The sequence below is a fragment of the Apus apus genome, chromosome 17 (assembly GCF_020740795.1).
Source record: "Apus apus isolate bApuApu2 chromosome 17, bApuApu2.pri.cur, whole genome shotgun sequence".
NCBI classification, from domain to species: domain Eukaryota; kingdom Metazoa; phylum Chordata; class Aves; order Apodiformes; family Apodidae; genus Apus; species Apus apus.
In genome coordinates, this window is record NC_067298.1 from 6,138,266 (window position 1) to 6,162,426 (window position 24,161).

The 24,161-nt window shown below is 53.6% G+C and overlaps 3 protein-coding genes across 6 annotated transcripts in view; 2 read left to right on the top strand and 1 right to left on the bottom strand.

Moving 5' to 3' along the window:
* Window positions 1–24,161, bottom strand: part of OTOP2 (otopetrin 2) — a 25,873-nt gene continuing 1,712 nt past the window's right edge. The window contains exons 2-8 of one of the 3 annotated variants that reach the window (XM_051634756.1): window positions 6,699–6,890; window positions 5,662–6,100; window positions 5,175–5,311; window positions 4,487–4,545; window positions 3,944–4,077; window positions 2,618–3,507; window positions 1–1,558 (exon numbers count right to left, since the gene is read on the bottom strand). In XM_051634756.1, the coding sequence (XP_051490716.1) occupies window positions 1,388–1,558; window positions 2,618–3,507; window positions 3,944–4,077; window positions 4,487–4,545; window positions 5,175–5,311; window positions 5,662–6,067 (1,797 nt within the window). In that variant the 5' untranslated portion in view covers window positions 6,068–6,100; window positions 6,699–6,890 and the 3' untranslated portion in view covers window positions 1–1,387. Of the gene's footprint in view, window positions 1,559–2,617; window positions 3,508–3,943; window positions 4,078–4,486; window positions 4,546–5,174; window positions 5,312–5,661; window positions 6,219–6,698; window positions 6,925–24,161 lie in introns of those variants that run through there. The other 2 variants (XM_051634757.1, XM_051634758.1) reach the window with 2 other exon arrangements.
* Window positions 9,680–18,608, top strand: USH1G (USH1 protein network component sans). Of its 2 annotated transcripts, XM_051634763.1 has the most exons (3): window positions 9,680–9,981; window positions 16,329–17,570; window positions 18,284–18,608. In XM_051634763.1, the coding sequence occupies exons 1-3, from the start codon at window positions 9,818–9,820 to the stop codon at window positions 18,285–18,287; spliced, it is 1,410 nt and encodes a 469-aa protein (XP_051490723.1). In that variant the 5' UTR covers window positions 9,680–9,817; the 3' UTR covers window positions 18,288–18,608. The 2 variants fall into 2 exon arrangements, with proteins under 2 accessions (XP_051490723.1, XP_051490722.1); XM_051634762.1 differs by lacking the exon at window positions 18,284–18,608 and having other exon boundaries at window positions 16,329–17,944.
* The window catches only part of FADS6 (fatty acid desaturase 6), a 16,337-nt gene continuing 15,526 nt past the window's right edge, over window positions 23,351–24,161 (top strand). The window contains exon 1 of the mRNA XM_051634764.1: window positions 23,351–23,467. Within this exon, the coding sequence (XP_051490724.1) occupies window positions 23,453–23,467 (15 nt within the window). The 5' untranslated portion in view covers window positions 23,351–23,452. The remainder of the gene's footprint in view (window positions 23,468–24,161) is intronic.

Sequence of the window (24,161 nt, forward strand, 5' to 3'; positions counted from 1 at the left end):
TATTTATTTTCCTTTGGTGCACACACATCCGTAAGGAAAAGGCCTGATGATTTCTGCCACCTCCGCAGGGTTCTGGATTGGAACAACACACCTGGATGTCTCAGGGTACAGACCAAACTCGGCTGTGCCATCCTGGCAGGAACCCTCCCAGCCTGGCAGCGGGAGCTTTCTGAAGTTCCCCTTGAACTTTGGATGAAACAGAAGGGCCCATTTCTACCTCCTGCAGCCCAGAAGTCCTGCTCTGAAAGCCACCTCAATCATACTGTGGTTCATGGAGAGCTGCAGGCACCCAGAAACCCCCCCACTGCTACATGGGGCTGCCTGGGGGGGCTGTGCTCCCAACCTCAGCACCTGCTCAGGCTTGAGGGTGCAGCACCAGCATCCCTTCAGGGCACAGGAGATCAAATTGGCCAAGGCACTGGGTTGATTTCTGTGTCGTAGGGCACAGAAGGTCCCTTCAGGAGCTCAGTGATACAGTGAAAATCAATAAATAACTCTGTGTACAAAAACAAGCTTATATATTAAAAAAAAATCATTATCTGTTAAAAATAAAAAATAAAAATAGCTCTCTCTCATTCCCCAGCCTGCATTGCACAGTGATCCTTGTGGTTTTTGAGCCCTGATTCAGGAAAACTGGGGGGGGGAAAGTGTGCTTAGAGCAATCCCATGTCAGGGCCAGCCCAGGACCACAGGCACAGCTCCTGGAGACGTGTCCCTTGGGATGAGGAGGCTCCAGTGAGCAAACCCCCTTGGCAGAAGTGATGCCCCCCTGGAGAGGAAGGGGAACAGCAGGGGCTGAGACAGGGAAGGGCCAAGAGGGCTAATATAAACAAGCAACATGGAGAGGAAAGAGTAAAACCTTTTTCCAAAGCTTTTTGGTGGTCACTGGTTTGTTTTTCACATCTCTGCAGGGGAGTGGTTTCCAACTGGCCGTACCAGAAGCTGAAGTGGTTTTTCCCTTTTTTGCCTTCCATGCCTGAGTCACCCCTCGTACCCACCAGGTCTCTGCCTGCAGGCACTGACTGTCCAAGGGTGCTGAGCACCTGCTGGAGAGCCCATCAGTGGCATGGGCTGCACAGGCTCTTCAGAAGGAAGGTGAGTCTCTGCATGAACCAAAGGTAATTACCATGGTCCTACCCTGGACACCTTCCTTCTAGTATCTTTTAAGAACTTGAGAAACACACGTGCACATCCACACAGGAGTAGCAAAAATAGAATCTGGACTATGTTTGGGTGATCTTCACTGACAGTTCATAAGTGCCCCAGCACTGCAAAGAAACAGGCAGTGCTGGGGACCCCTTGGGTCATCTGGGCAGTCTCCCAGCCCTGGGGTAAGATGAAGGTGGATTGGTTGAGGAGGATCTCCTCTTCCTTGGGAGAGAGTTCTTTAGGACATGATGTAGACCTCCAGCAAACTGGCCACTGCGTGCATTCGGTAGAAGATCCCAAAGGGCAGGCAGATGTCCACGATGGCTGGCCACATGGAGTCACCATAGAAGTTCAGTTCTGTGTCATTGTCAAACTGGGGCCGGGCACCGAACGCTGGCATGATCCAGAGCTGTTTGAGGGAACAGGAGAACAACACTGCAGTGAGAAGAGTGTGTGGTACAGCAAGGGCCTGCAGTCCCAGCTACAGAGACAGGAAAAGAGAAACCCTCCTGTGCCAGGAGCCTGTGTCTACAGCAAGATCAAGTGTGATCTGGTGTTGTGCCTTAAGCCTGGTTTTGATTCATGCTTGAAGACAGACTTGAACCACGGGCTGAAGCACTCAACTAAGGGAAGAACCTGAGTATGGTGGGAGTTAGCATGAACCCAGGCTCTTCAAACTCTTTGGGTGGAACAAGCATGGGTAGGGCTGAGCTGGCAGCAGCTTGGTCTCCCCGGGCTTGATTGTGTATGTTGAGCTCAGAAGCTCAACCTGCACATGTATCTGGTTGCATGGAGGTTGTCAGCCCATCCTTTGTGAGCTTATATGTAAAATCTCTTTGAGGACATGACTAGCTAGGGATTAGGAGGCTCTTGAGATGCCTGCTGCTTTGGAAGTGCAGCTGTGATCCTGTGTTTCTTTTGCAAGGAACTGCAGTCCCCTGGCTGCTCATGAAAACAGAAGCCCCAGCTGAAGTTGGCAGAGACCAGTTTCTCTTCTCAGCAGCTGGGATCAGGGTTTGGGCTCCTAGGCTGTGGGGTGTGAGAAGTCATGCTGCCATTTCTCAAGACAATCCAGCCTTCATCCCAAGTATTTGTCACTTTATATCCTCTCTTTGGGGGTGTAAGAGAAGGGTTTCATGTATTTAATTGCTTTTAATAAGCTATTCTACATACCTGCTGATACCCAATAGGAGCACTGGAACTGCTGCTTCTCTTGCACTAGCTTTTATTGTCTGATGTTCTGCTGATAAGTGACAGGTCTATTGGTGTAGCCTAAAATGTCTTAACCCCAGGGCACTTTCTCTGGCCTTTAGGTGACAAGGAAATCCCTGCTCTGCTCTCTGCACAGCGGGGGCACAGGAAGGACTGGTTGTGCATGGGCCACCTTGTCTCCTTCACAGACACTTCTCCCCTGTGCTTGCTTCCCTCTCCCCCACCCTGACAAGCTCTCCTCTCTGCATGTACTCACTATGATATTGCTCAGCAGGAGGAACATGGAGATCTCCCTTAAGACCTTCCTCCTCCAGTTCATCTTCTTGTGGGCGGTGAGGGGCTGCACGGGGTCAGAGGGGTGGGTGGCTTCGGGGCCAGCAGCTGTGCCAGGGGACAAGGTGCTGCCACCGCCGGGCACACGGAGGGACACGGCGTTGATGTTGACAAAGGTGAGTCCATAGAGGCCCTTCTGGTGACAATCATGCTTGGGGTCCTCCTTGGGGGGCTGCCGATGAAGGCCTTCAATGATGAAGATGTTCTGGAAGGTGTGCTGGGCTATCATGAGGAGGGCGTAGGTGAGGTTCAGCGCGCTGATGGCATCCCTGGGTGTGCTGGCTACGATGGCCACAATGGAGTAGTAAGAAATGGCATATTGTCCCAAGGCTGCACCCATCAGCAGGGCCACGTCCAGGGTCCTGGTTGGGTTCTTGTGCCGATCCATGTCTCTCTTGTCGTACCGGTAGATGACAGAGCCACCGATGCAGACAAGGGACATGAGGCCCAGACAAACGATGTTGAAGATGTAGTACATGGTGAGTGCTTGGCTCTTCTTGCTGGATTCAGTGCTGGAGTTTACCTGCACCTCATAAAGAACAAGGACTCCCAAACCACTCACCAGGAGGATGAGGCCCAACATGATGCCTACAAAGAAGGTCCTTCGGAAAAGCCTGAACTTCAGGCGGTGGATGTGGTGGGAGTGATGGTCTATGAAGCGTCCAACATTCTTCCACATCACATAGACCATGGCAGAGGCAAAGAGACTGTACTCAATGTTGAAGGGGTACAGCCAGAAGTAGCCATTCTTGAAGATCTGGCAGATCTGGCTGTTGCAGTTACATTCTGCTGCTGAGCTGCTCCTCATCCCCGCTGAAACAAGGGAACACACACAGACGCAGTGGTATTAAAATGAGGAGCCAGCACTTCTGAGCAGCCCTGAGGAACTGGATACTAAGAGTCGGTGAAAAATAAGACTAAGGAGAGAAGAAAATGTGACCCCTTTGAAAACAAGGACACTTCATCCTTAGCTTTCTGGAGTTCTTTCTGATGGAGTTAGCTGGAAGGTTACATCTCTTTTTCCTTCCCTTATTCCCATCCCACTTGTACAGGACCTTCCACCTTTCTGACTCCTCTGTGTTACAGGTTAAGAAATAAACATTAAGACCTGGCTTTTGACATACCAGCTCAAAGGAACCTTCTGCTCTAGATAGACCTCCTGAAAAGGATTAAAACCTGACTTCCAGAACAATTTCTACCTCTTGGACTTCCTCCCTGGACCAGATGACCTTGCAAATGGCCAGATTACCTTTCAGGAGCCATCTGAAGATCTCCTCTGTCACGTTCTTCTTCAACTTTGAATGTGCTTTGTGAACAGACTCATCTGTCACTGCTGACATCCACACTGCCAGGTTTGTGGTCAGGGTTAGCATCAAGCCACACCTGCAGAGGAAGGAGAAGAGTCATGAGATGAAAGCAATGGCTCTGGGCCATGCTGTTCCCGTCCATGGCATAGAGGTGCATGTGCTCAGAGGGACTGTGGGAGCTGCCTGAGGTGGTGTAAGGACTTTGTGGTAGCCAAGGATAGAAATCCTGATCCTTGCTGTGCAGCTTTCATTCTGTTCCTGTATTTTGCTCATGCCTATGGGTATTAGCAAGGCCTGGCTCTCCATGTGGATTTTGGAAGAGCTTCTCAATAGTGAATAGATTAATAGTTCTGGGTTGGTCTGCAGTCAAACCAGTCTTGTAAATGTGGACTTGATGCTGAATCTTAGTTGTGTGAGAGAGTGCAGTGGGTTTTGGTGACCCAGGTCTTCTGGATCAGTGGAATTCAAAGAGCAGCAGAGCTCACCTGGTAACGTTCAGGTGTACGTGGACACAGTCTTTGGCAGAGACCCACAGGAAGTATGTCTGGTAGGGGCAAGAGAAGAAATTGTTATTTCCAACAAAGTAAGAAGGGAAATCCCATCACTGGGAAGTAGGGATGTCCCTGATCAGCAGGGCAAGCTGGAACCTCTCTCACTTGGGTCCATCTGGGTGCTGCCTACCAGCCCATAATTCTGGCCATTTGCTGGTTGTGGTACACTCTTTTGTTGCTCCTCCTGCCCTGTCCCACTGCCCTTGCTCTGCTCATGGCCAGCTCCTGTTCCTGTCTAGCTTGTCCCTGTTTAAACTCTTCCCTCCTTGGTGTTGTCCCAGAGCAGATGGTCCTCTGTGTAGGGACTTCAAACTGTGAGGCAGTTTCTGCCCTGAGTGTCCTCCTTCCTCTCTGTTCTTCATGAGAAGAGACCTGGCTGGGTGGGGGCTGCTTAGAGTTTGTAACAAGCCATCCTGGCATAACCCAGTGTCACAGGATGGGAACAAGCTTAAATAAATGCCTTAACATGAGCTGGCACAGCTGGAAGTTGGTGTGGTTGGAAGGGAGATGGCGTGGGCTGAGTTAAACCACTTGCAGTGAACTATATCCATGAGATCAGAGCTCCTTCTGCTGGTGACTCTGTCTCTCCACCCCTCCCTGAGACAGGGCACAACCATCTCACCTGGACAGCCACGAATATTGCTTGCACAATGGGGTAGATGATTTTGATTGCAGACAGGCAGCTGTAGAAGCTCGAGTAATATCCTATTTTGAACACATCCATGACAAGGCTGAAAATGGCAAATAGGATCAGGCCTCCTGTTGAGGAACCACAATATCTACAGTTGGACAGATGTATGCACGTGTGGGCTGATGCAGATAGATGAGAGGAAGAAGAGGAACTATTGCCATGGAGAGGCTTTGCTTCTATCTCTGTTTTTCCTCTCCCAGCACTCAGACAATCATTTTGGCTGGAAGGGGTTTTCAATCAACCCTGTGCTCTGACCAGTGAAGGGACTAGGAGCTGACCTTCTGAAGCAGGGCATGGTGCCATGCCCCAGCATAGAAGGAGCCTGTGCCCCAGATGGTTGCTGATGTAATAGCTGATGCCCCCACGAAGTGTCCACCCTGCACCTCACCTTCAGCCCTAGCCCTTTGAGAGCTCCTACCTCTCAGCCAGATGGGCCCAGCGTGGGAGTCTTTGCAGAGGATGGCACCTGGGCAGCGGGAGGTGCCGACGAAGTAGAAGATGATCCAGATGATGACTATCAGCATCATGACAGTCAGCAGGAAGAAGACGTCGTAATCGTGGACAGCGATCTTCTCAAAAGCCCCGCTGCTCACCAGCGTGCAGGCCAGCAGGGCCAAGTGCACGGCCAGCAGGATGGAGAACATGCGGCCTCCCTTCTTCCATACTTCCTTGGAGGCAGGAGTGGAAGGGGGGTGATGAGGCTGGTGGCCAAATGACACTATCTGGCTGGAAGCCAGGCTGGCTTTGTCGTCCTTGTGTCCGCAGCCCATGCTGGGGATGGGGTGTCTGATCTCGCTGTCCTTCCGCACGGGCTCTTCAGACATGGTTCAGCCAAAGCCTTTAGCTGAGGGTTAACGCTGTTGGGAGGAGAGCCCCATTAACGAGGGGGCGTCACTGCGTTTCCAACAGCCCAGGGTTGGCCCAAAGCAGGACATGTGGTGAGGAGGAGAGGACGTACCAGAGGAACGGGGAAGGCTGAGACAAGGAGCGTAAAAAAGAGGGATGATTAGCTCATTTCCCGCTTCCCTGAAGGCTCGTCTGGCTTAAAAGACTTTTGCTTGGGGATGTCCCAGGGCAGGTTACCAAAGCAAGCCCCGTTTGTCACACAGCATTTAGGTATTTATTGATGCAAGATCCTGGAAAAGCACTAGAAAAGCACCCACAGGATCAAATATCCTGGGGCAAACAGCCAATGGGGTTTGATTTCTCAGTGTCAGCCACTGAAGGTTTTGTGAAAATCTTGTACTTCCTGGCTGAGGAAGGTATGAAAGCCCCAGGAGTCTTTAGGACGTCACCTCATGGTTTAAACCTGTCTCTGCAAGAAGGATGTGAGCTATTTCAACCGTCCCTCCCTTTTAAGCCCCTTGTCTGTGCCAAGCTTGGGACGTCATTGATTCTCAAGGCAAAGCCCAAAACGAAGCAAATTGACTAGTCAAACAAAGCCAGGCCACCAACCTGCTCTGCTGCCTGGAATCCAAATCTCTGCTCTTGCCAGGCTGTTGGAGAAGTGTCTCCGTTGCTGCAGCTTGATCAGCCCAAGAAGATAGTCCCGTTGGGATCTCTCTGTGGTTTATACCATGTCTGGAGCTGCCAGCAGGGCTTCATGGGCTTCTCAGGGAAACTCATGTGATCCATTTTGTGCAATACCTGATTTTGGGGAAGCAAAGAGAGGCATGAGGAGATAAGGGTTATTTACCTGGGGAGGGCATGAGACAACACTGCTAAGCATGGCATGGACCGTTTGGTCACAGGGTCATGGTCACCAGAGAGCAAAGCCACCCCATCAAACCTGTCTACCTGCAGATTCAAGATCTCTTCCCTTAAGAGAAGATGGTTTAGGTGATGAACTTATCTTTGCTGATGATTTTGGGCTTGGCTTTCTGGTTAGCTGAGCACAGTAAATACTGTGCCTCACCCTGTACCATTCCCATCAGTATGCTTTATGTCTGGAATGTTTCTGAGGAAGAAATTTGCATTTTTATCTATTCAGTGCCAGGGGCAGCTCAATTTATTTTTCTCACCCTTGGTGCCAACAATGAGGAAGCACTAGTATTAGAATGGGGCAGGATCTGGGGACTGGAATCCATGTTCCCCTTTGCTGACGCACTGCCTTGGGCTTCAGGATAGGATCACCTTTCTCTGGACCTCAGGATCTTAACTTCTTTCAAGGACAAAGAAGCTGTGTTACAAACCACGGTGCATGTGGATTCAAGCATTTGTCAGGTGAGGGGGGAGAGCTTTTGCTCGGGATCTTTTACCCCAGCTGTTCTATTTTGGTGGGGGAGACAGGGCAGTGGGTGGGGACAAGGTTTACTCCTCATCAGGATGCCTGTTTTGGAGGTGTCCCTGCTACTTGTCTCCTCTGGGGCATTTCTCAGCCCCATTCCTGCCTGCTCACCACTGTGCTCTTCCTTGCAGCACCACAGGGATCAGGTGGAACTGAACTACTTGGGATGGTGAAGGGCAGCTCAGGATCTACTCTGCAGTCCAGGGAGACCTTGCTGGGTCTTTCCTGTGCTGCCACCAGCAGTTCTGGGCCTGCCCTCCCTGGCCTCTGCTGACCCTTAGGAGCTCCTCTTTGGGATGAGTGGTTGATCTTTTCCCAGCCTGTAGCCTTTCCAGGGGAATCCCAAATCCCAGTGGCCCTGAATCTGAGCTGATAATGGTGACGTTTTGCAGAGGCCAAAAGTTCAGGGTCCCTCTGGGCTAAATGCACTGATTGATCCTCCCTCTTGTGTCCTAAACAGCCAGCAACAGAGAGAGCTGTGCTGCCTTGGGCAATGCTCCCAGCTCCCCTTGGCAGCCAGCATACAGTAAAACAAGCTTAATTAGTAATAATACAAGAATCATTAATTAGCCTTGGTAATGAATTGCCGGCATTACTACGCTGCTTTTCATCTTGAAGGATCCCAGGGCCAAATATTTGGGTGTTTAGAACATCCCATCCCAGGAGGCTGAGCAGATGTGAGTGAACCCCCTGAGGAGCAGACTCTCCCTCTGCAGCACTTACAGGTGTCCCCAGGCAGCCGGAACAGTGACTCATGTTGGTCACCCAGGGTTAATCACTGCAGCTTGCGTGGGTGCAGCACCCGGGGCTGCTTTTGGGCCACCCTGCTGTCCTGGGGCATTATTATTTCTTATTTCCCCCCCGCCCCCCCACAAAAAGAAGGTGTGTTTCTCTCTGGTTTCCCTCCTCCCTGCTCCTCACCTTCCAGCCCTCCCTGCTGCTCAGTCTTTCCCCATTTTTCCACTCTGTCATCTGTTTGCTGGCCTTTTCCCCTCTCCAAACCCCGTGGCTCCGTTGTCCTAGGGATGTGGTGGCAGCAAAGGATCCATCCCCAGAGCCAGGACACACCAAAGAAGAGGAGCAGGAAATTCCTCCTCCAGGACAGCTTGCTCTAAGGGATACGATTCACAGATAGGCACAATGTGCTAAGAGAGCAGAGTCCTTTGGTCAACATCCATCTCGGGCTCAGCCTCTCCCGACAGCAGAGGGTGCCCGGGGGCTGGGAATCCTGAGCTAGAGACCAGCTCCCACAGGGCTCATTGGAGCTAGAAATCCTGTGTCAGAATAAAAGACACTGGAGGCCAGACACAGGCCCCCAGGCACATCATGGTAGGAGGACTGTCTACAGGCAGGAGCAGGTCTGGGTTATGGGGAGGTGGGGGTTTGGCCTCTAAAGAGGAAGAAGAAGGTGTGAGGAAGGGAATTTTTGCAGCCTGTTTTAGTTTAGATTATGGTAGATTCCTGCTGTGCAGTTTGTTGTGCTGGTCCCTAGAAAGTGGAGTCCCTAGAGTAGAGGGTGGTTGGGGTACAAGGATGGTGACTGGGTCTGCTCTTGTCTTCTGGTGACAGTTGGGATGTAAATATGTGAAAATACGTGTGTGTGTGTCTATATATATATATATTTAACCAGGAAAAACTGAGCTGTGAACATCCCTGGTGTGGCTTTGAAACCAGGGACAGTCACCAAACTGCCTTTGGCCACCTCTGCACAGAGCAGGAGCATCATCCCTCCAGGTCCCTGCTGCTGCCCTGCTCTGCTGGGGCTGCAAATGGAGGCGATGGGGGCTTGTCATCCATCAGACCCCCCTTTCCTTCTGGGGCTGCTGCTGACCCTCACTCAAGATGGGGCAGCTACAGCGAGGGGCACACAAGATTGAGCAGGATAAGCCTTTCTGGCAGCCTGACCCACTCAGGGACACGTAGACTTCCACGCTGTTCCTGGGTGACCCTGTGCCCACCGCGCTCGGCTGAGGCTGGTGCAGCGATGCTGCTTAATTGGAGCTTTTAATGTGCCGTGGAGCTGGTGCGTGAAGGGTGAGGAGCCTCAGGGCTGGAGGATGCTTAGGACCCAGGGAAACGCTGGAGAGCCTGGCTGACTGGGCTGGAGGAGCTCCTGCCTCCCCAGCCAGGACTTCTCAGGTGTCCTGGCACGGCGGCGGAGCCGTACGGCGGCGGAGCCGGGCGAGACGAGCTGGGCCCTGCTGGCAGCTCCCTCTTCCCCACCTCCATGCCCGTCCTCTGAGCCCCCCTGGGCACCCATGCACTTGCCCGGGGACCAGTCTGCACCATGAATGACCAGTACCACCGAGCAGCCCGGGATGGCTACCTGGACCTCCTGAAGGAAGCCACCAAGAAGGACCTGAACTCGCCGGACGAGGATGGCATGACCCCGACCCTATGGGCTGCCTACCACGGCAACCTGGACGCCCTGCGCCTCATCGTCAGCAGAGGGTGAGTGTTGGCAAACCCATGGTGCTGGTCCTGGGGGACAGAGGAACTGGGACCCCATCTTTCCCCCTTCCCCCTCACAGGTCAGTGTGGGTGCCCCACAAAACAATGGGCTTCTGAAAGTAACACTCCTCCCCCTCCTTTACTTTTCTCTCCTTGTGGTGTTTTGGGTCTCATCCCACGCTCCTGATAACTGCTGTGTGTTTCCCCAGCTCCTCTGAGCCTACAACCATCCCGTGGCTCTGCTCCTGCCCCAAACCCTGCCTGCAGCTCCCCAGCTGGGGCTGGGCACCCCCCTTTGCAAGTGCTTTTGCAGGCAGGTCCCCTAAAGACAAGCAGAGCTGAACCGTAGCACATGGGGTCACTGCCATGAAAAAGGCCCTTTTAAATGAGGGGGCAGGGAGAATAACTGTTCTTTCTGTCCCAAGAAATGCTCACACACAGAGATGTGTGTGGTGCCAGCTGGCAGGAGGTGACACTTTGCTGTTCTACCCAAAGCAAGATCTGGATGCCTGAAGCCCAGGAAGTTCAGGAGCAGTGTCCCCAAGGGCAGGTTTATTCAAGGCCCATCTTCCCGGTGGGTGCTGCTGGATGCTGATGTGTGTCAGTCACTCACCCTGAGCCTCCAAATCTGAGCGTCCTTGTTGTCACAGTTTGGCTCAGGATTGGAGCCCAGGGGCTGCTTTTCCATGGAAGTGCACCTTCCAGAAATTAATACTTGGTTTAAAAGGTCCTTGTGGTTGCAGTCATGTCCAAGTGCAGCTCGGCTGCTGTTTAATTAACAGCCTAATATACATTTGTTCCTGACAGGGAAAATAGCTCGGCAAAAGCCCGGTGCCCTTTACGTGATGGATGGTGGAGCAAAGTGTGTGTCTGTGGGGCTGCAGAACGTGTTTAGGTCTGTGCATCCATCTCAGTGTCAGATCCTTGCCCAGGACCACCCAGAGCTCAGCGAAGCCTCCTTGCCTGCAGCTCAGCTCAGTGTGGGGCCAGAACGCCTGACAGAATCACAGGATGTTCGGAGTTAGAAGGGACCTCGAAGATCATCAAGTTCCAACTCCCCTGCATGGGCCTGGCTTTGGGTCTGAGACAGGCAGGAAAGCCCCAGCCTGGGGAAAGAGCTGCTGGAGAGGGGGGAATCATGCAGGACTCAGGAGAGCCCATGGGCAGGCCCTGTGACTTTCTGCTAGTGCTTAGGATGATGTGCAAGGGTGCTCAGCTCTTGTTCAAATATGAAACTTGATGCTGTGCTGGACATGCTACTATTGCACCTGCTCCGCAACTATTGGGAGGCAAGAGGGAGGACACTGACTATTCCAAAACGTCAGGGTGTTTCTGTCTGGCCTCTGCTGTCAAGATATTCCTTCCTTGGATGTGGGACCACAGCACGGAGCAGTGCCTGGGGGGGCAGAGACTTTGGTGCTGGGAGAGATGACTTCAGGGTCTGTGGAGGCTGGTTAAGCCTCTGACCAGGGGGTCAGGGTGGATGCCAAGGCATGGGGGGTGATAGGGGAGCCTTGGGGCAGCAGGGAACACCAAATCCTCCTTGCCAGTGCAGGGTGGTCTCCAGACAAGCCAGGAGACTGAGCACTGGGGTCAGGCTGCCATGGAATGTCCCAGTGGGGCTGGCTGGAGGCACTCTGGGAAAGCAGGGCAGTGGGAAGGGGCTGCTGGGGCAAAACCCACTGCTCTGAGCATCATACCCATGGTAGGCCAGGCTGATGGACACCTGGGATTGTCTACGCTCTGTCACCAATGAAGGAGCCTCACTCATATGCCAGAGTGTCCAGCAGGTTGTGGAGTGGGGCTGAAAAGGGTGACGGGGAAAGAAAGAGAGATAAATCCCTTGCGGGCTCCTTGAGAAAAGTTTGTTACCTCACACAGAAGGGGTAAGGAAGCATTACTCCATCTTATTGCTCCATCCATAAGAGCCAACAATGTGTCTGTGCCACCTTTGCACGGGCACAGGGAGAGGGTTTGGGACGGAGGGATCAGCAGTGGCTCATCCTTCTTGTTTGCAACACAAAAAAGCCTTTTTCTTCCTCCTGGCTGGGCTCCAGCAGGGGAACCAAACTCAATTAACGTGATGGTTGGGAAAAAGCAGCCTGGCTGGCAGTTAGTGCTGCAGCTTTTCAGAGGCAGTCATTCTTCAGCATGGCTTGTTATGAACTGCTGTGGCAATGGTGGGCATCAGTCCAGCTCCAGTTAGCCATGGGTCTGGGGGCCTTAGCTTGGACCATCCAGGACTGTCTTTTCTTGGAGTGGACCACAGGAGAGGCAAGCATGTGTTTTTCTGCTTGTCAGGTCCCCACTCAGCTTTGTCACCCTGTGTTTCTTTGCCTCAGTTTCTCCTCTTACAAAAATGTGGGTCACAGGTGGTTGGGCTGTTGATGGCAGAGGGATGTTGGTGGCTCAGCAGTGGGCTGGAGGGGATGAGATGGCTCCTGGCACCAGCCAGGCTGCTGGAAGGAGTCACATCCCCCCAGCTGGAGCAGGCTGGCAGCTGAGGTTGCAGCAAGGCATGAGAAGGTGACATGCATCCTCTGCACACACGGGGCTGGTGGCCACAGGGGTGCCAGGAGCAGCGTGGCCATGTTGGTGAGGACCTTCCCTGGGTGCTGAGCTCTGGGATGATGAAGGAGCAAGGTGGGTGCTGTCACAGCTTCCTGCACCTGAGCTGGCTGCTTGGAGCCAGCAGGAGACCTGGGCATGGCTGAGCTGGTAGATGTGCCTCTAGGCGCTGCCAGGGTGCAGCCAGCAGGAATGGGACACAACTGCTAGCCTGGGTTTTGGCTGCTACAAGACCCAGAAAGCCCTGAGATGATCCTAACCTTCAGCATCTGGTGCCAAATTTTTAGGGATCCAGACTTGGGGAAATGTCCTACCTACCACCACTGGGACAAAGCTTGGGGTACAGAACCCAAGGCACTGCTCTGGCTCCAAAAACTCCTCTTTTCTGCTTCTTTCTAGGCTTTGCTTGGGTCATTGCCATGACTGATTAAGCTGAAGTTGGTTTGTTTTTCCTCAAGCTATGAATTATTATTTCCTCTTCCCATATCCCAAGGCATTTGGTGGGAGCCAGAGATACTCCACACCCAACTCCTCCTGGTCCCAGGCCCTGGTCCTTCATCACACCCATGAGCCAGGGGGTGAGCCAGCCCATTGCTATCAGAGGAACTTCACACGTGCAGCCAAGGAAGGACGTATGCAAGTGGTGCTGGATTCCCTGGCTAATTGGGATGCTATGGGAGAAGTGGAGGGGGAAAAACCAGCAGGAAGGGAGTGAGTGTGAGTGTCACGGTGCGACCGCACTGACTCAGGAGGTGCACACGTCCACCTGAGGGGCTCAATTAGCAGCCTTTTTAATAATCATTATTACAGGAGTTGACTCAGCACTCAGAAACGCTTTGAAGTTGAGCAGTGCTGCACTTCACACCTGTTATTAAAATACGTTCCCACTTAGTGGACCCTGCAGTCAGCATCTCCCCGTGTGCAGCACCCTGGAGGTGAAGTTTTGCTGGGACTGACACCTGCCAGGGCCTCATGTTTATTATCTGTGCTGGATCAAACACCTCTGCTTTGCAAGTTGCTGTTCTTTCCTTCTGATGAATTTTTAGTGCCTGCGGCAGGCGTTTATAGGGCAAAGGGGCCTAGAGATCTCATTTTGCTCTAATAGCTTTGTTTCTAGGCAGTGTAAATGTCCAGGGAAAGCTGGTTTGGAGGGTCTCACCCCCCTCCCTTATTCTCTGAGGTGGTAAAAAGCATGAGGAAAGTAGATCTTCAAATAGGAAGTCCCCGAGATTTCCCTGGCTTTGCTCTTTGCCACCCAAACCAGCCAGTCATGAGGGTGGGCTCTGAGATGTACTTTATGGATCCATAAGCTTGGCTTGGGGAGCAAGACTGATTGTTTCTGGTGTGTCCCCTGCTAAGTCACTGCCCAAATCATGAGTCCACACGTATGTCAGGGCCCTCGTGGTGCCCTGGCTCATCTGCCCAGGCGTTGGACACACATGTGCCTATCCAGAGCACACGTAAACAAACAAACAACCCTCCACGCGCTGGAGTCTCATCGCCAGCCCCAGCAGTTCCAGTTTCACTGGCTCTTTAATCCAGCTCCATCAATAATTTATTCCTCTCTTGCAATTCATCAAATATTTATCCTCCCCATGAATTTCCCGGCCTGGACATGTCACTACGAGGGTAGAAGGAAGGGCTGGGGAGTTACCACTCCTGGAAACTCAGCATTGCCAGAGTGCTGGCAGCTCCCTCCTCTCTCTCTGCTGGCTTCGTGGCTCCTCAACCCTGTGATCTCCTGCCCTTCTCCTCCCTCACACCCATCTTGGAAGCTTTTTTAAGAGAGGTGTTGAAGGCTGTAGATACAGAAGTCCTATGGGGTTTGTGGGGTTTTTTGGCCTTTACATGGTTTTGAACCTTCTGGCTAACAGGCTGAATTTGCCAGCAGGCTCAAGGTTGTGCTCAGCAAGTTTCTACAGATGTTGTGAAAATACAGGCATGGTGGAGCTACTGCTGCTGCTCCCATGAGGGGAAAGCTGAGGGCACCTCATAGCAGCTCTCAGGGAATGAGCCAGGAAGCTCATGCTCTGGGTCCAAATAATCTCCAGCTAAACTCTGGACACTCTTTATGTTTCTGCCTTTTGCAGAACCGTTTCTCTTTGGAAAGCCTGAGATGTCAGCAAAGCCTGAGGATGTTGAACTGGCTGGGTGGCTCTGCTGGTCCCTGAACAGCTGTGTCCAGAGCAGGCAGCAGGGAGCTGTGGGATGGGAGGGCTAATGTGCTGGTCAAGGCTGTTCCTGGGTCTTGTGCATGGGCAGATGTGAAGCTGGCAAAGGGGAGAAGTTCCTCTTGTGACCTCTTTCCCTGAAGTAGTTTTCCCATTCTTTAAAGCGAGGTAAGCACAGAGCATGTGGGGGTTGGGAGAAGGTTCTGGGCTCTGCTCCCAGCTCTTGGTCAGCACAGCTCCTAAAGCAGCAAGGAGTGAAGTAAGGTGGGCTGAAGGTCCTAAAGCAGCAGGAGTAAAGCATGGTGGGCTGAAGGTCTCAAGTGTGCATTTATCTTCCAGACTCCTGGTGTCACCAGGGCTTGGAGCGGAGGTCTTTGTGGCAGAGGGACGGTGCTCGGTTCCTCTAGAGCTCATGGAAAGGGTGTTGTGGAGAAGGGCAGGAGCTGTGCTGAGCCAGAGCTGTGCCAGAGCCCTGCTGCCCTCGGGGAGTTGCTCTGGAGGGTGGTGGAGCTGCAGAGCCTTAATGAAAGGCTTTGCCTTCTCCATGAGCAGGCAGGGAGAGCGCCTTGTTGACAGATACTGCTGCTGGCTGCATCTCATTAGCACCCGCTGGGGGAAGGCTGGTGCCAGCAGGGGTGTGAACTCTCTCTTGTTTCAGCAGATCACAAATAGAGAGGAACGTCAGGAGGAGCCTTCCCTTGAATCCAAGGTTTGTGGCCATCACGAGATCCAGGCAAGGGGTTGGGCCCCTTCAGCAGCTCTCTGGGGCAGGGTCTAGCACAGTGTGAGAAGAGATGCTAATGGCGTGAGTCGAGTGTCCAGCTCTTGAGGAGTGCAGAAACCTAATCTCCACTTTCTCTGAAACTGGATTCTCAGGATGTGCTAATACCAATGTGCTCCAAGCCATGCAATCGAAACCAAGTGTGGTAGGGCAAAACCCCCCCAAACTCCAGCCCCCAAGGCAGTGCCAGCCATTTAGTTCTTATTCTCTGCCCTCTTGTGCCTGGAGTTCCTCTTGGCACCAGGGAACAGGAGGATGGGAAGGTGCAGCAGTCAGTGGGTTTCAGAACCAATGTTGAGGATGGCTTTCGTGGTGGTGCTACCATTATGATGGGACCCCACGGTGTCCCACACAGGATGTGGTGTATGGAGAGGTATTTTGGGATGTCTCTCTATGGAATCTGAATGAAGCCAAGATTTGAAGATTGAACCCGACTAGGAATTAATGGGATGCTTGAGGTTTGACATTTTAAAACAAGCTTAAGGTCTGAGGTAGAATCAGCTCCATATCTCAGTTCTGGGCTGTTCAGAACCTGGTTTGCCTCCCTCCAAAACTCAGTCTGGTGCAGGAACATTGTCTCCTGAGAGCTAAACTCAAGTCACAAGAATAATCACAGACTTGCATGTCAGACACAATTCCATGTCAGTGCTACAACCTTCCAGAAGACCCCCTTAAAATTAAGCTATTGGGGCCGGAGATGTGCAACCTCATATTTCAAGGAGGCAACAGTTTATGGTGCTGATTTGCCCCTGCCCAGCTGGGAATGTCTCAGCAGAGTCCCTCAGCCACCCCTGCCTACTAACTGGTGTTTTTTTCTTGCTGTCTAGGGGTGATCCAGACAAATGTGACATCTGGGGGAACACCCCTCTCCACCTGGCTGCAGCCAACGGCCACCTGAACTGCCTTTCCTTCCTCATCTCTTTTGGGGCCAACATCTGGTGCCTGGACAATGACTACCACACCCCGCTGGACATGGCAGCCATGAAGGGGCACATGGAGTGTGTGCGATACCTGGACTCTATCGCTGCCAAGCAGAGCAGCCTCAACCCCAAGCTGGTGAGCAAACTGAAGGACAAGGCCTTTCGGGATGCAGAGAGGAGGATTAAGGACTGCGTGAAGCTGCAGAAGAAGCACCACGAAAGGATGGAGAAACGGTACCGAAAGGAGATGTCGGATAATTCGGATACCATGAGCTTCTCCAGCTATTCAAGTAGCACCTTAAGCAAGAAGTTCCAACACATGTCTATGGTGACTTCCCTGCCATATTCCCAAGCCACCATCCACGGCACAGCCAAGGGAAAGACAAAAATACAAAAGAAGCTGGAGAAGAAGAAGCAGGTGGACGGGACGTTCAAGATCTACGAGGATGGGAGGAAAAGTGTGCGGTCCCTGTCCGGGCTGCAGCTGGGGAACGACGTCATGTTTGTGAAGCAGGGCACATACGCCAGCCCCAAGGAGTGGACTCGGCGCAATATCAGAGACATGTTCCTCACAGATGAAGACACTGTCTCCCGTGCCATAAGTGACCCAGGTTTGCACATGGACTCGGCCCACTCGGAAGTCAGCACCGACTCCGGCCACGACTCCTTGTTCAACCGCCCCGGGCTGGGCACCATGGTGTTCCGGCGTAACTACGTCAGCAGTGGGCTTTTTGGGATTGGCAGGGAGGACTCTGGAATGCCAGGTGAAGACAACCCAGACGGGGTAGGTGTCAAACTGCGGAGCCGCCTGCAGCGCTCGCCAAGTCTCAACGATAGCATTGGCAGTGCCAACAGCCTGCAGGAGAGGAACGCGGAGGAGCTACCCTGGGATGAGGTGGAGCTGGGCTTAGATGATGATGATGAACCAGACACCAGCCCCTTGGAGACTTTCCTGGCTTCCCTGCACATGTTTGAGTTCATCTCCATCTTGAAGAAGGAAAAGATTGACTTGGAGGCCCTCATGCTATGTTCAGACAATGACCTGAAGAGCATCAATATCCCACTGGGCCCCAGGAAAAAGATTGTGGATGCCATCCAGAGGAGACGACAAACTCTGGAGAAGCCAGATGTCATTGTAGACACTGAACTGTAAGTAGGAGATGGGGCCTCTGAGCAATTAAGCCCTTCAGCAGGTGGAGATGTGGATAATGTAAGGTCTTGTTTTCAACCCACTTGGAAGAGTAGGAGTCCAGGTAACCTCAGTGCTTCTGTGTGTGGGCAAATTCCTGCTTGTGTGGAAACAATGAGAGTTCGGAGAGGTGGCAATAGTGTTAGTCCATTACTCAACAGCCCTAACGTGGCTGGGCAGGACATGGAGCCCTTGTTTTGTTTCATAACCTAAATGAATGCAGACTGGTCTGTGGTCTGATTCTTCAGAGTCCCTGTAGCTGGGACTTTCAACCACTCTCAGGCTGGTCTTGATTCTTCACCTTTTGAAGGCGTTAGGAAATCAACCGCGAGTCCCGGTGGGAGCAGGCAGTGCCCAGTGGCACTGGGAATCCTTCCCCAAGCGCTTGAGATCTTACTCAGACCTTTGGAGATGGCATATCTGGGTTGGAGTTGCTGCTTTATGGTGTTTCCAGGGTTTGGTTGGTTTGGTTTGAAGGACCATTTGCTTGCCATAGAGGTGAAGGGGGGGCATCAGTGTGGGTGTCCCCACTGTCACATCCACTGGCTCCCCACTGTGTTGTTCACACTTCCAGCCTTCAAATATCTGTGTGCTTCTTGGTTTTACAGGCTTTTGGTGCAGCTCAGTCTTGGGTGCTCAGGGTGCTGATAGATGTTTCTCTTTCCTTTTGCAGATAGCAGCAGCAGCAGCAGCATTTTCTTTGTTTTTTTTTTTTTTAATGATCAAGTAACAAACCCAGTTCTAAGTTGCCAGAAAACACAAGCCAGAGTCTCCCTTCCTGGGGCAGCTGAAAACTCCAGCCATCCCCACCAGTCCCTCTGGACTGCCCTTCTGCTCCCTTGCTCTGCTCCCTGTCTGTGATGCTCCCAGGCAGTACCTGGCATGGAGGGATGACAGTGGAGATGGACCAGGCAGCTCGAACCTGGTGGTCACCTGCTCACTGGAGGAAGAAGTGAGCTACACAGCTGGCTAGGACACTGTGCTGTCATGGGCTGAGAGACCACACAAAGCCATGAATGGAAGGAGATATATGCTGGTATTTTCAAAGGAACCCAAAATAAATAGTTACAATCCATTTTTTCTTGAGCAAGTGGTTGATTTGTGGGTTGAGCTGGAGGAGCAGAGGGATGAGGAGTCCTGGTTCACAGTTGCATCATTTGATGCTGTATTTCTGGATGGGAATTTTGATTATGGGGTCTGTTTGGATCTGTTCAGCCTGATATGTCTTTAGCCAGCAGGTCCATGAGTCCAGTCTGCATGGTCTTGAGAGTGAAATGAAGACAGTGGTTTGAACGTGTCTGTACTTGCTGCCAGTGGTTGAACGGCTGTCCCACGGAGGCAGCGTTTCTGACCCATCTCTCCAGGACACTGAGTTGCATCAGCAGTTTGTGATTGAAGGATCTTGACTTTTGCATCCAGGAGCTTCCCAGGACTGAGTGTAGCACCAGGCTGCATCCCAGAGCAGCTTCCAAGCACCCCTGGTGCATGAGAGCCCAAACCACAGCTCTGAGCCACAGCGTTGGGTGTCCTGCAGACCCATCCATCTCACTGACCATCCCTTGCCAAGCCCTCAGCTCCACTGCACCATCTTGCATCCATGATCTGCAGGCAGCTCCTGGGTGGCAGGAGTGTTTCTAGGCTGCAGCAGCAGGACAGGGACCTGGGTAGTGACATACCCCAATAGGAGGGAGTCAACAGCCCCTTGCCTTGGAGTGGTGGCAACGTGCTTGTCCAGGCTGTGATGCAAACTACCAGCTCAGAGCAAGGTGACTGGTATTGCCTACCCAGCCTTATCTCAGGGCTGCAAATGATAAGGAATGACCCAGGCACAGGGATTCCTGGCAGCCTGTGTGGGCTCACCCCTGGTCTGGCTGGGGTCTGGACCATGTTTGTCCCTTGGGAGTGTTGGGGGTTGGGGTGCTGCTCTTTGGGGGATGGGGATCTGTTTGGTGGGAAGCTGGGCTGCTCCCTGCCTGTGCATGCCCAGAGGGTGCGTGGGTGTAGGGGAAGAGAAACACTCTTGGCAAGCAAGAAATACTCTTTGCAGGGTGGCTCTGTCCTCCTGCCCACCCAGTGGCTGTAGCCCCACCAGGAGAGGTGTGGGGTCCCAGCCTCCTGCCACGGCACCCTGGGATGCTCCACCATCCACAGATGCTCCAAACATACCCATGGCACCAAAGTTCTAAGATCTTTCTGCACGGATGCAAGCTGAGAAGGTGCTTTAAAAAGTGTTTTTTTTTGGAGCTAAAAGGGCTTTTATATCTGAAATTACAAGTTCTGCATAACTTTTGGCTTGATTTCCAGGCAAAAGGGCGAGTGATCAGACGTGCTGAGTCAACAAGTTCTCGGTGAAGGCTGCGCCACGCCGGGGCCCCAGCAACTGCTTTGTTTGGTCCCTTTCCAGAGCCCGGGGCTGCTGTCCCAGCAGGGAGAGCTGTGCGTGGGCTCGCTAATGTCACAGCTCCCTCTGCCGGGTCTGTGCTTGGGAGAGCAGGATGGGACCCACTGCCCGCAGGGCTGCGGGGCAGCAGGGATGTGACATGGCAGAGGGATGGCCACCAAATCCTGCTGCCAGCAGGACCCATCACCCGAGGCTGATGTTCAGGTACATTATGGTGGCTAAATTCACCCCTTTCCCTGTGCACGTTTGTGATTTCATCCAAACCCTCTGCCCTTGGCACACCAGTCCCTGCTCCCACTTTATCCAGGAGATATACTGGCAGAGCACCAGCTGCCCACCATGAACTACCTCCTCCTTTGTGCCTTTGGGTTTGTGATGGACATGTGAGAGGACAGGTTCACTCCAGTTCCCATTGCTGTCACTCCAGGGCCATGGGACCAGTTTACCCAGCGGATGTCAGGGAGAAGTGGATCTATGGGCTTGGCACCTCTCATGGGCTGGTGCTGGGATGAGGAGGGGATCTGGGGACTCCCTAACTTGGCCTTTTTCCTTAGGAGCACCCAAGCAGTTGCTGATGTTGGGCTGATGCTGACAGAAATCCCTTCTCCTAACTTGTCTTTCCTCTAAAGAGTGCAGAGGTTTGGTGATGTGATGGTGTCCAGGTGCCATGGGATGAGTCCCTGCAATGCTGAGACCAAGCCCAGAAATGCTGCTTGGGATTGCTGAGCCCTGAGACCAATGTGGTCACCCCCATGACTGCAGGGAGAGACCGATACTGAGCTGTGACATCAACACAACATCGTAGAGCCCAAGAGATGGGCTCAGGGCCACAGCTGCCCCAGGTCAGGGGAAGAGGATGGTCTGTGGGCACAGGGGTTTGGTGGGGACACGGCCCTTGCAACCCCCCAGCCCAGGAGATGTCCCCTGGTTTCCAGCTCCTCAAGCTGGCTGGGTTGCTGCATCCCACTGGGCTCATAATGGAGCTGGGCTCTGCTCACCCTGGGCATGGAGAGGGGACGTGGCTGTCCCCAGGTCCCTGGCACAGCCAGGCCCTGTCACTGCTCTGCCCATCAGCAGCGCAGCCTCCACGGGGAAACCTCGGTGCTAATTGCATCTGCTCCGCAGCCGAGAACAACAAGCTTCTTTGGAAGAGGGTGCTTGTGAAAGCAGGGTGGAGGCGAGGGCTGGCACACCCTGGAGAACACCCTTAAATACCCTCCCAAACAGAAACCCAGCCAGGCGCAGGTTTCCCGGCCCTGGCGCTGCCAAACGCCAGCCTTGGTACCTCCTGGGGGCTCTGCCTGCCCTGACGCTCAGACATGGCACATGTGGGTCCTCTGGGCAGTGTCCCCCTGGCAGGGAACCAGTGATCCTGGGGACACCTGTTCCTCAGCACCCCAAGCCACAAACACCAAACTGCCCTGTGCCCGTGTTCAATCGGGCAGCAAAACCAGTCCCCTGGGTGAGGCTTGGATGTGTATTTCCTGGTCCCTGATGGTGCTGGAGGTGACAGGGAGGGAGTGGGGTGAGGCCAAAGGGCCATGCTAGGGGTTTGGCTGTTGCATGGACACCCTACCCTGGAGCTCGTTGCCCCCAGCTCCTCAACCAGGGGAGCATGGCTCACAAAAGTGGTGCTGGGTCACAGGTCCTGGCCTCACCCCTGTGCAGCTGCTGCAAGGGGAATGTGTCAGCACCTGCTGTCACTCTGCCCATCCTTAGGTGCTTGCTGGACCCCAGGGCTGTTGTCTGGAGGAGAGAGAAGGCAGGGGAGATTTTTGGGGATAACTCAGGGTGGTGGTAGAGATCAAAGAACCATAGAATGTCCGGGGTTGGAAGGGGCCTCTCAAGGTCATCTAGTCCAACCCCCCTACAATAAGCAGGGACATCCCCAACAAGACCAGATCGCCCAGAGCCCCATCAAGCCTGACCTTGAACATCTTCAGGGATGGGGCCTCCACCCTCCTCTAGGCAACCTGTTCCAGTGATCCACCACCCTCATATTAAAGAACCTTTTCCTAATGTCCAACTTAAATCTACCCTTTTCTAGCTTAAAACCATTACCAGGTGGGGGTCTGCAGACACTGAGCACCCTTGCTTGGCTGGTGGGCACCTGTGGCTGCTTCTCTGAGACTGGCATAGAACCAAGAAAGAGTATCTCCTGCAGGACACCAGGTAAGTCCTATGGGCAGAGGGGACCACAGAGAGGCATCTCCCTTTGAGCAGGAGGACCTAGTCCTTAGCTCTGCTCCTCTCCTCCATCCTCACCCACACCCAGAGCTGGCGATGGCCACGCAGGAGGGTGACACTGGGGTCCAGGACCTGCCAGGCTAGAAAGGGCCATTTCTGGCTACTTGCTTAACTATTTCCTGCCCATCCCTCTGGGGATTCACTTCCTGGCCCAGTGGCTGAGCGGGGTGGCAGGAACGGAGGGGAGCAGGAAGGGGCTGGGCACAGAGCACCCACAGCACAGCCCAGCTCTGCCAGGCCTCCCAGTGCAGGGCTGGCTGTGGCACTTTGGGTTGGATGCAGCACCTCACAGGGGCTTTGCAACAGCTTTTGGGACCCTCTGTGGCTTTTCCCAAAACCAAAGTGCCCCCAAATCAGCAACAGGGACACAGCTCAGCGTGTCCTCCTTGGAGCTGCTGAGCAGGCCAGGAAAGCTGGAGAAGCAGAGTGTTGTTTCCTTTTAACGCTGGATTTAGGTATTAAAAGGACAAATGTATTTCTGCTTTTGCTTCATGCAACTCATAAATGTTTGCAAAATAGCAGGATTCTGCCACCAGATGTCTTGGGGCTGGACTGAGCTCCCTGCTATCTATTGTCCTGGTACCCATGCTCCTGGTGTTTATTGTCCTGCTACCCATTGTCCAGGCTTGCTCCCCATCCGGGGTGGTCGGTGGGGATGCATGGAGCATTCCCGGGGGGAGCTGGGGCAAAGCAAGGTGTGGGGCATCCCCGGTGCCTGGGGTGGGCAGGCTGGTTGCTCGAGGTGCAGGGTCAGGAGTTGCTCCCTGCGGGGCTTTAAGCTAAAATCCCCGACTGCCGCTGAGTGAGGGTCAGGAGCAGGGCAGCTCCTCCCACCGGGCTCGGTGCGGGGCCAGAGCGCAGGTTTGCTCTGTAATTTGCGGGGTTGTGGCTGCAATAACCTTTTCCAGCCTCAGCAGGAGTACAGAACTGTTTGTGCAGAAGCACGCCAGGAATTGCCCCTGCCGGGGCACCCCCCCAGAGCCCCTCTGTGCTCAGGGTGGGCTGGGGGCTAAGGGGGAGCTACAGGGTTGTATGGAGCTGGAAAAGCCAGAGGGGTTCTCCCAGGCTCCTTCCCGAACAGCACGGAGAGAGGGAGGGATTTAAGGGCTCGTAGCTGGGGATTCTGAGCTGGGGTGAGGATGTGGCTGTGGTCACATACAAGGCACTGGTCTGGATTCATCCTGCTGAGCACTGATGGTGCTGCTGGGGGTAAGTGTGGTTCAGGCACAGGCACTGCCTCATCTCTGTTCCCAGCTGCTGAACATCCCCAGTGCCCCCATGACACCCAGGTTCCCAGCTTGCTCTGGTACAGCCCTGAAACCAGGGGTGAGGAGGGGGTTGTGCCCAGCACTGCAGGTAGGGTTGCTGAAGGTGTGGGGAACTGTCTTTTAGGAGGACCTGACTCCAGCCTCAGTGAAGGAGCTGATCTCTGCTGCTCCACATGCCAGGGTGTGGGCCCCCAGCAGCCCAGCACAGCCCCAGCAACAGGGCAGCTCCTGGGGGAACAAGGGATCAGCTCAGCAGGGGGGCATGAAGGTCCTGGGGGTGACAGTGGGGGGGAAGGGGGTGGGAAACCCTCTGTAGCTGGGATGATACTGACATGGCTCTTTGGTAGTGCCACTAGCCAAGACCATGGGGTCTGCTTGGGCAAACCCCAACACTGCAGGATTGACACCCTGGACATGCCCCAGATGCTCCAGTGGGTGGCAAAAACACTAGAAGGGCTGCGTGGCCCCCAGCTGGTGTGGGGCTGGCAGAGCCCCACAATGCCAGCGTGGGCCTGGGGGCAGCTTCAGGAGCAGGCAGTGATCCCTGTTTTCTTTGTTATCTCCCAGCTTCCCACTTCTTCACAGGGACAGGCACAACCTTCCTGCTGCTCCTGTTTCCTGAGCTTTGTCTGAGC

Bases quoted from the DNA above. Each gene is read 5' to 3' on its own strand.
- USH1G (XM_051634763.1), top strand. From the start codon at position 9,818: ATGAATGACCAGTACCACCGAGCAGCCCGGGATGGCTACCTGGACCTC. The intron at 9,982-16,328 runs GTGAGTGTTGGC...CTTGCTGTCTAG, and splicing joins CGCCTCATCGTCAGCAGAGG to GGGTGATCCAGACAAATGTG.